The sequence below is a fragment of the Centropristis striata genome, chromosome 15, assembly GCF_030273125.1.
Source record: "Centropristis striata isolate RG_2023a ecotype Rhode Island chromosome 15, C.striata_1.0, whole genome shotgun sequence".
Taxonomy (NCBI): Eukaryota; Metazoa; Chordata; class Actinopteri; order Perciformes; family Serranidae; genus Centropristis; species Centropristis striata.
Window position 1 is genome coordinate 9785533 of NC_081531.1, and position 16199 is coordinate 9801731.

The window sequence follows — 16199 nt, forward strand, 5'->3', positions numbered from 1 at the left end:
TGAGGATTTTTGTCTCTAATTTTGGAAGTTTAACATCATCTTGTATAATTAGTCTAATAAACTGTCATCTAAACACAAAATTGTGGCATTATGTAAACAAGTGGGCATTTAAAGAGTTAAACTTCTGAAAATGAATGGATATGTGGTAGTTATGATTGGGCTGATGCTGCTTAAGACATTTTTAAACAAAAGGAAATTCTCCTTGAATTCTATTTGTTTTTTTCATAACAGCAACAATATGTAAAAAACGGCCATTTAAAGGATTAAAGTTTATTAAAATCTTACTTGTGATTAGGACTGAAGTCGGTTTCAAGGTTTAATTCAGTGAAAGTGGGGGAAAAAAATACATTTTATGTCCGTTTTTTTGGCTTGGACAGAGCACCTTTTTTAAAGGGAGGCTCAATGGCTAAAAGCAATGCATAATGCTTTATTTCACTTCTTCATTTTGCTGTGGGTATCTCCCTGGTCTATGGTAAATGTAATGAGTCACAGGTTTACCATGTGACACGAAAGTGATTCTCAGTGAGGTTCTGCTTGATTTGTGGAAGTGCATTTTATAGCAGCAGAGGCCATTTACCTAATGAGATGGAAGTCATACTGCACATGGGTGCAATGTATCATGCCTCCTGCAGCATTCGGCTCTCCGTCTTAATATACTGGCATATAAATATTATATGTTTAAATGTAATTGTTACTTGGCTTTAAATTATGACGTTTGTAAATTTGGATCTATAAAATCTGCATATTTTTTGGTCAAAAGCCAAATTGAGTGTGCTATATAGAAATGAATAAAGATGTATAAATTGAATTCATTTTTACCCTGGAGAGCTGAACCCATGATTACTAAAACTGAAGCAGAATAAAACATGATATTTTTTTCTCAAACATACTGAGGTCCAAATGAATACATCTATAATGTGAACTGCCAAATAATGTTCTCATCAAAAACTGATACAATTACTAGTAGTTTGTTTTCATTTATATTTGCTGAAGACCTACAGTAGATGCTGCGCTCAGAGCAGCAGCTGACGTATGTGCAGGGAAAATCTGTTCAAGCCGTGAGGTTGAATTGCTGTAAAGTCATGCTGTTATATAATTTGTGATATGCGATTTGTATTATTTATCCATGGATTATTTTTACTGGGGGATGTTCTGTAGTTACTGAATGAGATACTATCTATATATTTTTAATCCAGCAGAAACTTCAATTGGCTTTAAATTAATTTAGTATTAATGTCATTCCTGTTGGCCTGTTTGCACTAACAGTTGGTGTATGTTTTACATCTTGCTGATGGCTGTAATTATATGAAATTAATTTATATCTTCTGCTAAATGACCCTCTGGACAGAAACTGAATAGATAGTTAGTCAGAATTATTGTAGCGATAAAAATGTGATAATTTCAATTGTACTCCTTAGTAATTATACACATTATTCTAGACCTATTGTATCTAATAGCACATTACATATGAAGCTATGTTGTAATTTAGAGCAGTTTCTAGCTGTAATGGTAGAATGTGCTACTTGCTGCTAGTAAAGACAGAGGTCAACGTTGATTTTATCTATACAGTCTTTGTCGGTCTGGAGATGGAATTTGTATCTGCATCTACCAAGCAGTGTCCAGTATCCATGCATGGGTAAATGAGTGCACCTCATCCTTCAATGTCGGCTCGCCTTCCTCTCTACAGACAGAAGTGACATTGCGCTCTTACTGGCAATGATGGAGATGTATGAATGGCAGCAGATTCCTCTGAAAATAAGTTGAAGCATGCCTTTTCTTCGAGCTAGACGTGAAATCTCGGACCTCTAAAACACTTGATTCTGGGCTCAAGTGGATAAAATATACTTGCATGGTTTCTTAACACTTAACGACAATAACTCATGACAATTACAGCACCCCAAATGCATATTCATCCCATTAAAATGAGGCTCTACCATGTCAAAAATTACATTATGGTACCTCCCCCTGTAAAATTAATCCTATTTCAATAGTGCTGCATTGTACATCCAGCCTATGCTGCGTGTACTACGTTATACATGTTACATAATGTGGGGTCATACAGCTGAAGGCGAGTGGCTGTCACGACTCTGCCAGGGAGGAGGTTGGGGTAGGAGGGGGAGGGGCTTTGTACCCCCCCTGTAGTATAATAAAGACTGTATACACCCTATACATTCAGTGACCTTCCCTGATTTTTAGCTGCAAAGATGCACCGCACTTATGTAGGGCAGTGCCAAAAAGACACTCAGAGACAGGTGAGGGAGAATCTGTTTTTGTAGAATGCTGTGTCACTGGAGATCTCCGCATACACTCCTTCTCAACACCCTCCCTACTCTGTCCTCTGCACTAGATCAATTGCTGCCAATGCAACGGTTTTGAGACGGGATACTGTCCAACCACTGGACGGGGTGGCTCTCTGCTTCCCGTCTGTGTGTATGCTCCAGGTCGTGTTTAGCATAGCCTGGGCACACAGCTACTAGCATACACTGTGTGCGCTTGGGCAGCAGCCACAGAATACTGCGCTTGATCATATGGTGCATGCACGGCAGTCGGAGCATCTTCTGGTTGCCGGGGGTACTCTCTCGGCTTTACCACCTTGTTGCTGAGGGAGAGGCATATTTATGAGGAGATGTCGGTGAAGGGTGAACAAGGAGGGAGTGGGGGAGGAGTAAGGGATGAGAGAGAGACAAGGGGAGAAATGTGAGCACGTGAATGTGAGGGAGAGAGAGGTAGATGCGCATGGAGAGGGTGGAGCTTAGCATCCGGCAGTTCCCTCTGTCTTCCTTTCTCTCCTGCTCTCTCTTCTAGCAGTTTCCCCTCATCCATTCGCTACATTTCAGATGGCACATCTGCAGTGATTTCATCACTTTTTCCTCCTTCCTCAGTTCTACCTCAGCTGATCGTGTGGACTCCTGCACTTGTTTGTATCTTTATGGACTATCCTCCCTCTTTCAGCAGTGCAACAGGGGCCGTCTTCAGACACCAGCGTGCTCTCTCTCCCCACTTTGGGAGCGGTGGGGGGGGGTGGGGTGGGATCCTAAGTGAGAGCCGGGACTAGCGTGTTGGCACACAGCACCTCTCGAGAAGGGGGGAACGTGCAAAAGGCGGTGGGGGGGAGAGGGGCGGCAGGCAGAGGGGTTTGGAGCGGACGAGGGGTGGACAGGCTCCGGCTGGGAGGAGAATGGTTATGCCGGCTCCTCGTGCTCTGGTCGTGCTGCTGCTCTATAGGCTGCGTGTCATTCAGGCACAGCCCTGCCTCTCCTCGACATGAGCTTCGCAGGAAGGGTGTCCTGCTCCATGCTCAACTGCTTTGTAAGTCCACAGGCTTTTATTTTGGTGTTCATTTTTTTGTTTGTGAGTGTTAAAGCCATCCCTTTCCTTAACTCTCCTGCTTGTGTGTGCCTGCCGGCCAATCTGTGGGGGATGGGGGGGTGGGTGTGTTGGTCGACACACGTGAGCGCTGCAGTTATTAGTGAGAAACCCACACTCGCTCCACACTCCACATACAAATAATTGAATTAACTCTGTGTCTCCTGGTGCGTGTGATGATGAAAAGCTACTTTATTACTCTCATCACTCACCTCTGTTGAATGGAGGGCCTTGAGCTGCCGGTAAGTTGATTGGCAGGGAGGAGAGAGACAACCTGTCAGGAGTAAGATGTGTAAAACGTGTGTGCTGCTCAGAGCGAACACATTGTGCAGTGGTGAAGCATGTTCACTGCAGTGGAGGACCTGCATTGAGCACTTTGTGGTATAGGGATGTACAAGGGATAAAGGACAGTGACAGATGGAGAACAGGTGCTTTTTCTTAGTGGTGAAGAGGTTGATGGTTTAGGGACAGCACTAGATGGTCTTAGCCTCATGTCCCTGGGTCTAAATTAGCTGATGATTCACAAGTTAATCTCAGACCTTTCAGAGATGCCCACAGGCCACTGTCTGGGCCGATTAATTGTTTATTTAATAGGACTATTATTAACTTTGAAAAAGTCTCTTTTTAAACAAAACACAAAATTCTTGCAGATTCGCTGTTTGCCATCCCAAATTATTGTAGCACTAAATACAATGCTGGACTTTTGTAGTTGGTAAAACATCATAGCTTTGTATCTCATTCATATGTTTAGTATTGTAGTCATTTTGACTTTGCTAAAGCTAATAAGACTAGCAATTTATAGTAATACTCACCCAAATAATATGTCATTATGTTAAAATAAAATGCTCAAACTTAAGAATTGCTTATTTATATCGCACTCAGTAAAAGCAAAGATACTGAGATACGATGAGGATGAGCAACTAAAATAGAATAAAACCTTATTGTCATTGTACGGGTGATACAGGTACAACAAAACAACGTTTGGAGCAAACCTAGATGCTTATTGTAACTGTAATTAACTGAAACAGTGACTCCACGTCAACCACTTGTTATAGCAACCAAATAAACAACTGCAGGAGTACAGCAGGGTCACAACCTCGATTTCTGCATTTCCATGAAAAAAATTATAATTTGGGTACCACAAAATATGACAGTTACAGTAGCTTGTGAAAGTGTGATATAGGGCACTGAATTTGATGAATTTTCTGTTTATCAGACCACAAATTAGATGAATTTGCTAGCCAGTGCACTCCTTGGTTCTTTGCAGAGAGAAGAATGGGTATTAGCTCCAGCGATGGACCTTCAGTTAGCAGCAGCGGCAACTTAAATTCGGCGGGGAGTCGGAACAGTCTGAGATACATCCAGGCTGCAAACTCTACCTCTAATATAAAGTGCCCTCTGTCAGTAGTAGACCAAGGAGGCGTTACCTGCTAATGGAGCTCAATGAAAAGTCAGGGGATGACCAGTCGGTAGGATTCATCCTTTGCGGATCATGTCTTTCTTTTTTTTTTTTTTTTAAATCATGGCAAGCCACCCAATAGTTGTCAAGTTATTTCTTCCTGGACCAAAGTGATGGACAGACAAACTGACCAACAAACTGACTTTTCCATCCATAGAGCCACGCTGCTAGCATGACTAAAAATGTCCAGACAATAACAGTAGGCAGTAGTACCGCAAAACAGAAAAAAGTTAATATGATACTAGCAAAACCAGAAACCAGTGTCCTGTGCTGTTGTTGTACAAGGCAGTAAACAGATCCAGTGTATCTGGACAACACTGAGGGATTCCTTGCAGTTCAGTATTGTAGCAGTGCACAATATGATGCTAACATCACAACATTTTCAACAACAATCAGTGTTAACATGAAAGGACTCTGGTCACTGTTTCTTCCAGAGAAAGCGATGGTCATAAAGTTGTCAAATGGATCCGGAAGAGCGCAGATGCTGGTTCCTCTTTTCAGTCCACTGTGACCAGACATGGTCAGGCTTTACACTATTTATGATCTCTCTTTTAATATGTCTGTGGTTCAGCTGAGTCGACAGTTCCTCTTGTGCGTCAGTATCTGTATAATTTAGTATCCACATCCTCTGTTACGATCACAGCACTGTCAGTCTTCTTCTGTGGAAGATGACTGCAGCTTTGTTCTATGTTATCCTCATCATAACCATTATTGTGATCAATTATGGAAAAAAAAACAGTTACTGTTCCCTCTATCTCCAATATATCATGTTTATCTCCCTCTGTGATATGTTGTCTGCACCAAATGGAACTATAAAAAGCCTAATTGAATTGGTTAAGATTTTTCCATGACTCAGATTCTATTATGCCGACTAGCTAAATGAATCAAGGGTGTAAGTACAGCAAAAAAGCTTTTGGGGGATGTGCTTAGCCTATATACCTTCTTGCACCCAATGTACCTGTGATGGGTCTGGTGTTGGGTTTTAGCGCTCTGCCTTGACACCAAGGCAGTAACACCACTGAGAGCAATGTGACACAGACTGTGTTATGGCACTGAAGAAGATATCATGACCACAATGTCCTGATGGAGGACAAAATTAATGACAATATTAAACAGAGCATGTTTCCTTTGAAAGAATGATATATAAACAAGGGCATAACTTGCCAAAGTCTTTCTCTCTTCACTCAGTACGTTTACATGACACACAAATGAATTATTGCCTTAATCCGACTATAACTGGACATATGAAGTGCATGTAAGCATGTTAGTCTGACTAATATTGGAGTTGAGACACCCAGATAATGCGATCAAAATCCGACTTTCACCGGCATGTATGACAAGACAACGCATGTGCGCATGCTCCACCTGCGCTGGTGTATGACCCCGGAACAAAAACATTCAAGAAAGCCGGTCGCAGTAGCTGATCAGTAGCGACGGTACAAAGTGTCGAGCCGAAGACAGGCTTCTGTTGTAGCCCTCCAACAGCACCTGGTGTTCTTGTCTGCCCCTCATAATCACCATCCGTCTTGTTGTTCTTGTTGTTCAATAATGCCGGTTTCCCGCCTTTCTCCACTTGTTTATTATGACGTGGTAGTTCAACTGGAAAGAGGGCTGTATTAACCCACTGAAACGACACATATTGCCACCTAGACGTTCCTGTCAGTTATTGGGTTTTCTCAGTTGCGTGTAAACTGGGACAAGGTCAGAAGTCCGATAAAATGCCAAAATGAAATTTTAAGCATAGCTCGATTAAACTGCATGTAAACGCACTGACTATTACCTTTGAATTATATACCAGATTAAGTAGTTTTCTCAAGGAAACATTTTCCTTGGCATCACCAGACTTATCTCGAAATGTGTAGTAGTCTGGAACCTCTCAGTTCATTTTTTATTTCCAAGGGGCATTATCAACGAGCATAGACCAAAATGCCTCTGGATGACCAAAAACCAATCAGTGCAATGAGATGTGACTTACAACCAATCAGTGCAAAGCAGTGTGTGGTGTAGCCCTAAAGAGTACACTGTGTTCTAGCAGTGCATGGTTGGTTTTCAAGCAGGAAAAACATGGCAGACTGTTCACAAACTTACAGCTAATCGGTACACTAAATGTGAAAACATGTGAGGTGAGAAACAGGATTGATTCAGATTTAATGAGTACAGCCCAGTTTGACTGCTTGATCGGACTTCTGTGAGTTGTGCTGGACGCCAGTCTTTCTATCAACCCTGTCCCATATTAGATAAATGGTTGTGTCCCATATTAGATAAATGGTTGAGTGGCCTGCCCAGCCCGGCTGAAGAGGGACCAGACTCATCTGCCAGAGCAAATAAAACATGAGCCGACAGATTCGACTGGTTTCCAGGATATATATTAACTATTACATCACCACTGTTAAATGTTATCCTGTGTTGTTTTTTTTTAAAGAACCAAAATCCTAAACACGCTTAGATAAAAAAAAGTCTGTTTATAGAGTGTTACTCAAACTTTGTATGTTTCAGATGACTTACTCATCAAAACCTGACTTCTGCCTTTTTTCGCTCTGCTCTTTGAGTAAGGCCCAAGACTAAAATGGGAGTGATCATTGAGAACATGGTGGTCTATGAAATATTAACATAGCCTGAGAGAGAACAGGGAGAAAGAAAAAGTGAGTTTGAAAAGATCACTCTTTGATCTTGACCTATTGCTTAGAGTGCACTGCTGAAAACACAAACGGTAGAAGAATATCTTTGTCTTGATTGTTTTTTCTTTCATATTTGCTGCTTCTCGTTCTGTCCTGTAATTGCAACCTCTGTTTCCATCCGCCCTCATCCTCTTCTTACTGCCGAACATCTGATTTGGGGTAAATTCAACACATTTCAGACAATGCTGTTTGATGTGTGTGCCTCGTTTAATACGTCCAAAACAACAAATAACTGGACATTTAAAAGCAGATATTAGAACGTGTTCTCCACATATTCAGGAGGTCACCTCTGCATCATGTAGTGTTTCTCTAATCTGCACAACTCTAGGACAAAACCCCAGTCAGATTAAGTAAATAATCTGAGTAAGGACAGCAAATTGTTTCCAAAAGCTTTAGAGAGAAAGGGACTCTAAAAAGAGGTTGTTGTATCCATGGCAACCAGACACTTATTCATGAAGACTGTGCCTGAGTCTTTTTTTCTACCTATTCTACCTTTGTGTTGACATTTTTCCATTCACACACACGCAGAAATTTCTGGAAGAGAGCTTTTCACACATGCTTTCCCCAGACAATTAAAACCTTATTTTAGTGCATAATAAATCACACGTTCTTACCTCCACATACACACTGTCAACTTGCTATATTAGGGCTGTCTAGTCGATTGCTAGCTGATGCTATCACTGCCATGGCAATACATGTCATCGAGACATTACATGTGTTATACACTCTGACATTAATATTTGAGAATTGCATGGAGGCGTATGTGCGCATGCCTGTCAGCTCCAGCTTTCTGATTGCTGGGTGGACAAAGGTGGGGGAGGGTGCGCAGGCTCACAGCAGTGACGAAGCAAAAACGTGTCGGGCACAGGACAAGCTGTGCTCCATCTTTGTGAGTCGGTTGGAAGTGAGAGCATTTCTCTTTTCCTTTAATCTTCTCTAAGCTGATTGTCTGGTTGTGGTCACAATGCACAGGACAAAAAAATCTGAAAATAGAAGTGTCTCACTGCATATGTTTATATGCAAATGTAATGACTGAGTTTAAAGCTCTGTTTTGATTGATTGTTTTCTACCATGCGCAAGGACTTATGATGCTGAAATATCAAGATTATCTGCAGGAGAGCTTTCAGTTGCTAGAAGTTTTCCTCAAAACAGACATGATGCCTTAATGCAGCTCAGTCTATGTTTTACTCTCCTTGACATTTTCTGGGCTCTGTCTCTCTTTTAACTTCCATCATAACCCGTCAGGTAAACAACTTGAAGGTGTCTTCATTCAAATGTTTACGAAGTATGTTTAGCACCAATGCATCAGTATAAGCCAGTGTGTGTTTATAGCCTGTGCCATGGATTTATGGAGCACAACACACCATCTACACAACTTTAAGTCAGCAGGTTTTTGCCTTTTAAAGTACACTGTGTTCTAGCAGGTCTCTCAGAGGAGTGCAATGTCAGGGCGGCTCCATAAGAGAATTGACTAAATGGTGCCAAGTATCTACCAGCTAGTGCAGCACAAGACATATAGGATCCAAGAGAGTGGATGGATTATTGATGTAGGGTGGGTGGTTGGGTGTGTGTGTGTGTAAAGATTGAATGCATGTTCCTTTAAACTGATTTCCATTGAATTTCTTAGGGGGCCGTTCTATACCGATAGCTTCTCCAGTAATTTATGAAGGCTGTCTGGCACGCTACAGTTGATTTTATACCCTTAAAAAAAAAAATCAGTCTTTGTCTGGATGACAGGCTGGTGGTACAGACTGCCCAGCAACAGTGTGTGAGATCAAGCTATAATGGCCTGGCCCTCGCAGGACGTCCCTGACTGATGGCCACTGTCATGGTCCATCCATTCTCAGGTGAAAATAAGTTAAATTGATGATGCACAGCTGTCTCATCAGTCTGATCCTGAAGGCTGACGCAGGTCAAAGGTCAAGAGATCAGCAGGGTTGCAATGCAAAGGGATTTGGAGGAGTTCTGACAAGTCTGGGTTTCGAGTGTAGTATGCTTTTCTCAGAGATGGACTGCAGATTGAGTTCTAATGCAATGCTGTTAGTGTTGTTACATTGCACAATAGCTTTGTCACATTTGAGTATGATATTATTTAAACTTAATAATATAATTATGAGAAGTGGAGTGGGGAAAATGCTTTGAGTGCAACTCTGAGTCAGAAATGATTGGAATTTCTAACAGTAACAATATTTTCCATTTGGTTAAGAATTATACATTTTTTTTTTTTAAACGCTACAAATTCATAACACAACAAAAGTAGCTAATGTAGGCTTTTATCTGGTATCACTACAAGGCTAGAAGTGGGTATAAGCATCTTTTGAATGATCTCCACTTCCAAGAAGAAATAACAAGAGGTTTTCCTAGCGGATGTGTAATCATTACAAGGAAATGTTTGGATCTTTAATACTGTGTACTGGTTATTCTCAGCCCCCATTAGCAGTTCTCCATTCTCTTCTTCTGCGTAGTTGAAACTTATCGGATGTTCTCGGATAGGCGAAATTCTTGTTAATTGCTGATTGTTGAGGTCACTCACAGATGCATCAAGCATGACTGTGTCTCTTCCAAGGAGATGGAAACAAAGCATTAGCATGAATCTTATGGCATCATTAGACGAAAGGGAGCAGACAGTGATACCAGACAGCACTTAACGTTGGAGCATCTTTTAAGTAGACATCCCAGTTTGGCACAGCCTTGACACCCACCTCCATGGCTGCCATCAGCACTGACATTTATTGCAATTTATGGAGTAGAAGTAGAAAGTAGACTGGCTTTGTGTAGTGACTTATTCCATTAATCTCTCCCACACAGACTTCCCAAACCCATAATAAGCCTTGAATACAAACTCGGCACCAGCAAAGGACCCAGGATTTGCTTATCTAACTGATGACCAACGTTGGCATTAAGTGTAGACCTTATTGATTGCCAAATAACAGTTATTTTTCCATGGTTAAAAAATAGCAACCCGTCTATTAAACATAGACTTACACATAAACAAGTGACTTTCAGCCAAAGGCGTCCAAGCGTAGAATTGAAGGCTTTAAAAAGTCACCTTTTCAGTGTCTGGAGTCACTATGAGCAGTGAATTTGTCACTAGTTAATTGGGTACCCTGCTGAAACACAGAACAGCATTGTTCATGTTCTGTTTGTGATGCTGGCCGAATGATTTTTGCTATTATTTTGTTTTAATAAGAGTGCTCTAGTAAGAGCAACTAATGTTATATTTCACAATAACACCAAAATAACTTGATTTAGTGATTTTATTCTGTAGTGCCACTGGAGCCCCCAAACAGTTAGCTCAGTAACATTAGCTGACGTTTCCCCATATTAGGCTACTAACATTATAACTCCTAGACATCATTGTCAAAAGTAACATTGCACATAATTAAAGGTAAAAAATAGAAAACCATTCACTTTAAGAAAGCTGTCAACAAAGCTGTTACATCCCAGAGGCTGATAAATTGTGCTTTGGCTCTTCTATTCCTATGATCTCTTTGCCTTTGAAATCACATGGTGACAAGTTGGTGGCATGAAGAGGAAGGGTTGTCACCGTAGGAACACCATCTAACTCCATCTGTTACTAGAAAGCCCAATGGGTGGTTTGCTTATCATATGGTTTAATTTCTGGCTTGGACCTTTTGGATGACAGATGAAATGATTGTTAAAATGGCAGGAGGTTGGCATGGTGAGGCTTTCCTGCTCTAACGTATGACACTTTGCTGTGTTTTTTGTCATGGGACACAATTATTTTATTAGCAAGAGACCAACATGAGTCAGTAGTGCATTCTGCCTCCCTCTGGCCCCTCTTCAGGACCCCATCGCTGTTTTCATTAAGGAACAGCGTCAACATACGGTCATATGGAGAAGCCAAATCCAGCAGAGTAGTAAAAGTGGTGTTTTCAGGCAGCCAGGAACCAAACTGGGTTCATCCTCAGCGGTCATTCAGTTGTTGCTGAAATAACAGAGAAGAGCGAAGTTAAAGGCATGGCTGCACGTTGATGAAGATAGTCATAAACCTGGAAAATGTTCCATGTAAAGATCACATCACACGTATGAGCTAAACCAGGGTAAGGCCTAAATATTGCACGCTCAAAATGCACTTTATGTGTATACTTTTGAGTGAGAGACAGGGCAAAACCTTAATCAGGGTTTTTCACAAATATATTTTTGGAGCAGCAAACTTTTGATTTCAGGATACCGGCCATCCATCGCTTTAGCTTTTGCTGACATTTTTTTTTTTACTATTGGGGTTTCTAAATAATGGGCCGTCAGACAGTGCATTTGTGACATTGAACATGACCCAACAGCAGAAAAACAAACAAACAGAAAGCCATACTCATCTTCTGGCAATGGCAAAGGAGTCTATCACCTACTTTGAGCAGGTTTTTCACATTTAGAAATTAACTTATGTGCTAATATTGGTGGGGAAAAAGTATAAAGTGCAAGGAGGGAGTTGACCGCCCTCTCAGTTCCTTTCTCCTTCTCATCTCTGTGGCTTCTTAAAGTGTTGTATTCTACTTTTAGCTAAGCATCCATTATATCAGGTGTGCATTTGGATGTTTTATTTATCAGAAACCTTAGAAATGTACCATCAAATTAGTTCATTCATTGGTTATTGGGTATCAAAAGTGAAAGATTGCGTAAACTCTCTAAGCAGTCAATGTAACTGCATGACTCATGAAAAACCAGTCAAGTGTGTGAAATACTTTACTAAGTCCAGTATCTTTGTTTGCACAACACTGAAACACCCAGTCACAAAGTCTACAGCTTTTGGTATTTGCTGCCCTTTTTCTCTCTATCATTTTCACACACAGTCACACCTGCACAGCCCCAATGCAAACACAATATGAATAGTTAAAATATGCATTCTTTCTTCAGCTTCCTATAATTAATAATCTGGGAAAATGCTGGTTAGGATCAATTGATGAACATTTTAAAATGGCTTGACCCAACTCAAGGTCATGTGCCCCTTTTTAGAACTCTCATAGTCAATATTTAATCTCCTACGTGATGTCTGAGAGTTAGCTGATGGGGATTGTGAAAGTTCACCTGGCATCTTACATCAAAGGCTAACCACCGTGACAAATGCTCAGTACACGAACACTGTGAATATTTAGTTTGGGTTTGATTTTTCAGATTTTTTTTTGCGATGGCCCTTCAAGCAATAGCTCTTATGGTTTGACATTAATGTTTCTAAACTGTACTGGGCCAAAAGTTTGCCTTTGTTCCTTTTTATACATATCTTTAAGCAGTGTTTCACCCTGATGTGTCGACCTAAATCAAGGGTGCTCAAAGTTTCGATGACTGAGTACCAATTTAGGGAGCCAGCATATCATTGAGGGCCACACAGGTTCAGGACACACTTAACCAAACTCTCCATCAGTGAAGGGCTTACTACACCTAGCAATTTAATCAGATGCCACGTAGCTTCCCTGTGTTACACCTTCACTACTTTTCACAAGTTTGTGAAGACTGACTACTGGGCAGATAGGTCTTGGATTAGTGTTTGGTCTCATAATGGCGTTTGACATTAAATTCTTTGAGCACCAACTTTTAGCAGATAAGGAAATTTATCTGTTCCCCAAGATCCGATGAAGTAAGAGTTAACATTTTTCCTAAAACCTCCTTTTCTCCTGCACAAAACATCCATCATACTTCCATCTTAAACTGCAGAGTGCTCCACTGAAATAAATCATTTAAGCTAACAGCACTAGCAACACTATTACCACGACATTCATAAGGTGCCACTAGTCGACACGCAACCAATACCTTTCTAAAAGTTGTCGTTACGAACATGACAGATGCTTGTTAGGGGGCCCAGTTTGACTCAGTAGCCGAGTAGTGTGTTAAATATAAGCTATTGGAAGTAAACATAATAAAATGGACTGTGGATGATTAAAACGCACTGATTTGTAAATGTTTCTGAGGGCTGCCATCAGCCTGAGAGCCACACTTTGAGCTTCTATGACCTAAATGATGACGGAAGTATTTGTCTGACCACCCCTGCTGTGTGTTTATGTCTGACAGGGTGAAGAGGGGCCTCCCAGTCTGGAGTATATCAAGGCCAAGGACCTGTTCCCCCAGAAGGAGCTGGTGAAGGAGGATGAAAGCCTTCAGGTGAGCTCAACAGTTTTCATCAACCCATAACAAACACCGCTCCAGAGCACTGTCCTGTCTGCTCTGTCATCCAGCTACATGTCTGAGGAGTAGACAACCAGGAGCTGGTGAAAAGACCAAGTGTGGCACTTCCAGATTATGACCTCATCTTCAATCCTAGCAGCTGGCGTGTCACCAGAGCGTTTCCTCTGCAACACCCTGATGAAGCTTGGGTCGCCACTGTGTAGAGTGTGATTGCCAAGATAGAACTGCAAGAGTCACCACTCAGCAGGCTGGAGGCCAGACACTAAGGAGAGATGATGACATGGGCCTAGAAGAGCGTTTTTATTGCTGATCCTTTATCAGTGTTCAACACAGTAAACCGGTAATTAGAAAACTTGGTGGGTAACAAAATATTTGCATGTGAATGCTGCCCACGTTCTCTGCAGATAAAAATAATCATATTAAAAGAAACAATTTATTTAGAAAGAGGTTCTGAATTAGTCAACCATAATGACATAAGAGTTATATTTTACAAGAACAGGAAGAGCGTTTTGGAAACAGGAAGCTGGAAATGTTTTGTGTGTACATAAGGGCTGAAGACGGTGTATTTGCACCTTCCTGTAGTAGTAGAGGCTGTTACACATGTGGCTATTCAAAGTCTTCACAGGTCCAAAAAGATTTCATGACTCATTGCTATTAACAACTTGACGTTATTTTACAACATGTCATAACCAAACTGTATTGCCTTTCCCCTGTGCCTTGCAGTGACGCATATAGTCCATGCTCCTTGCCAAGAAAGTTGATAAAATACAGGTTTTTTGTTTTCTTTATACAGCATGGCTAATCCAGGTGCTATTTCATCATAAAAGTCCACTTGCTCTCATGTGACAGATGGCAAACGGGACTCCTTTAGAGTTATTGTTGCATCTAGTATGGCACTACACACAAACAGCACTTTCAACATGATGAGTGCTGTCTAAACACGGCCTGGTCTTCTGTGATCCACAAGGAAGTTATACATGGTTTTAAACAGACTTTAATAGAACAAGACTCTAACCCATTTGACCATATAAACCGCGGATCCGAACCCCTACAAGTCCCGGCATGACAGACGGAACAATAGCAAGTTTTATTTTGAAATGTTTTATGTTCTAGGATTTTATTTCTTGGGATCTGTCTCTTTTATACGACTAGATCTTCCAATATTCTCCACAAAAAAAGTCACTGCGGACAATAAAGAACAGGGCAGCTAAAAAGCATTTAAGTCACTGTAGTGAGAGAGATTTGTAAGACTATTCTACAATGAAGATGCCAGTAGCAAAATTGTGACGGACAACTTGCGCTTTGCCCTCCGTGGCGCTGAGTTTTTGCTCTCTGGCTGACTGTCTGTGGTTAATGGAGCTGAGCATCATGTGTCTGGAGAACTGGACAAAGGGTAGGTGGAGGGATATGCCCAGCCTGGGGTCACTATCTGTTGTACAGCTTTTCTGTTTTTTAACATTTTCACTTGAGTAGCAATGATCTGCAGAGTATTATTGTTGTTGTTGTTATTGGGCTGTGTGTCAAAGGTCCTGTTTTATTTCTGGCTAAGCAAAGTGATATAATAGTAACAGTGTTCTGAGGAACCAGAAGGCACAGCTGTTTTACACTAAATACTTTTTCTTTTAGTCACCTTGCAACATTTTATGTTCCTGCACTCTTTACTTTGCTTCCCCTCCCCCTGCATTCACACATGCAGTTCCTCATTTCATTCTCAGCCTTTTTTCCTCTTTTTTTCTTTTTCTTTGTGTGCAGGTGATCCCATGATAATTTCTCTGACAGCTGATGTCTCTTACTCTCCCGCAGGCATATCATAGGCATTCCCCACCCCACCATATTTACGCTGTGTACGTGCAGGCCGGGTGCATGCTTGCAGTTGTTTGTGCAGCACATGTGCATGTCCTCACAGGCAGGCTGCTTGAACCGGAAGTCACGACTCACAAGTCAGAGAGTGTTATTCACGGGTCTCTCTGCTCTCTCTCTCTTTCTCTCTTTATCACTCACTCTCTCTTTCTCTCTCAAATATTTCTGCTGCTGAAGGCTTTGTAGAGGAAACGTGACAGAGTATCTTCAGCTGCTCTTGCTGGCTGCTGGTGACTCATGCACCTACTTTTGGAGCACAGCTTGTTTAATGCAGCTCCCGGTCTGTACAGCATGTTAACTATGGCACTGTCAGCAGGACATGTTAGTTCTCTTCCACAGCAGAGTAGCACACAGGCTCTGTAGCTGCACACTCTCATTTCAGCCATTTCTGCTGCTGTTGAGGCAGTATTTAATGCAAATTGACTAGCTGACCCAGGAAAAATGCAAAAATGCTTTAAATTAGGCTTCTCTTTTTCTCTCCTTTTTTTAATATAGTAAACTAGGTTTTTCTGTCACAGTCAACAACTTCAGCGTTCTCCTTTTAGTGGGTGCCAGCTGTGTTTGTGCATCTGTCACTTTAAAGTTGGTTGACTTACATTTCTAAATGCATGCGAAATGTTACCGTTGGGTTTTAGATATTCTGCTTTTTAGAAGTCCCAGTGCAGAGTGCCAGGGGGCCTGCTGCCTATATTTGGCTC

The 16199-nt window shown here is 41.4% G+C and overlaps 1 protein-coding gene across 4 annotated transcripts in view; it reads left to right on the forward strand.

Moving 5' to 3' along the window:
* Positions 1–16199, forward strand: part of mtmr4 (myotubularin related protein 4) — a 52445-nt gene that overhangs the window by 10684 nt on the left and 25562 nt on the right. For 3 of the 4 annotated variants that reach the window (XM_059351465.1, XM_059351467.1, XM_059351464.1), the window contains exon 3: positions 13528–13617. In XM_059351465.1, coding sequence (XP_059207448.1) covers positions 13528–13617 — 90 coding nt within the window. Of the gene's footprint in view, positions 1–3139; positions 3310–13527; positions 13618–16199 lie in introns of those variants that run through there. The other variant, XM_059351463.1, reaches the window with a different exon arrangement.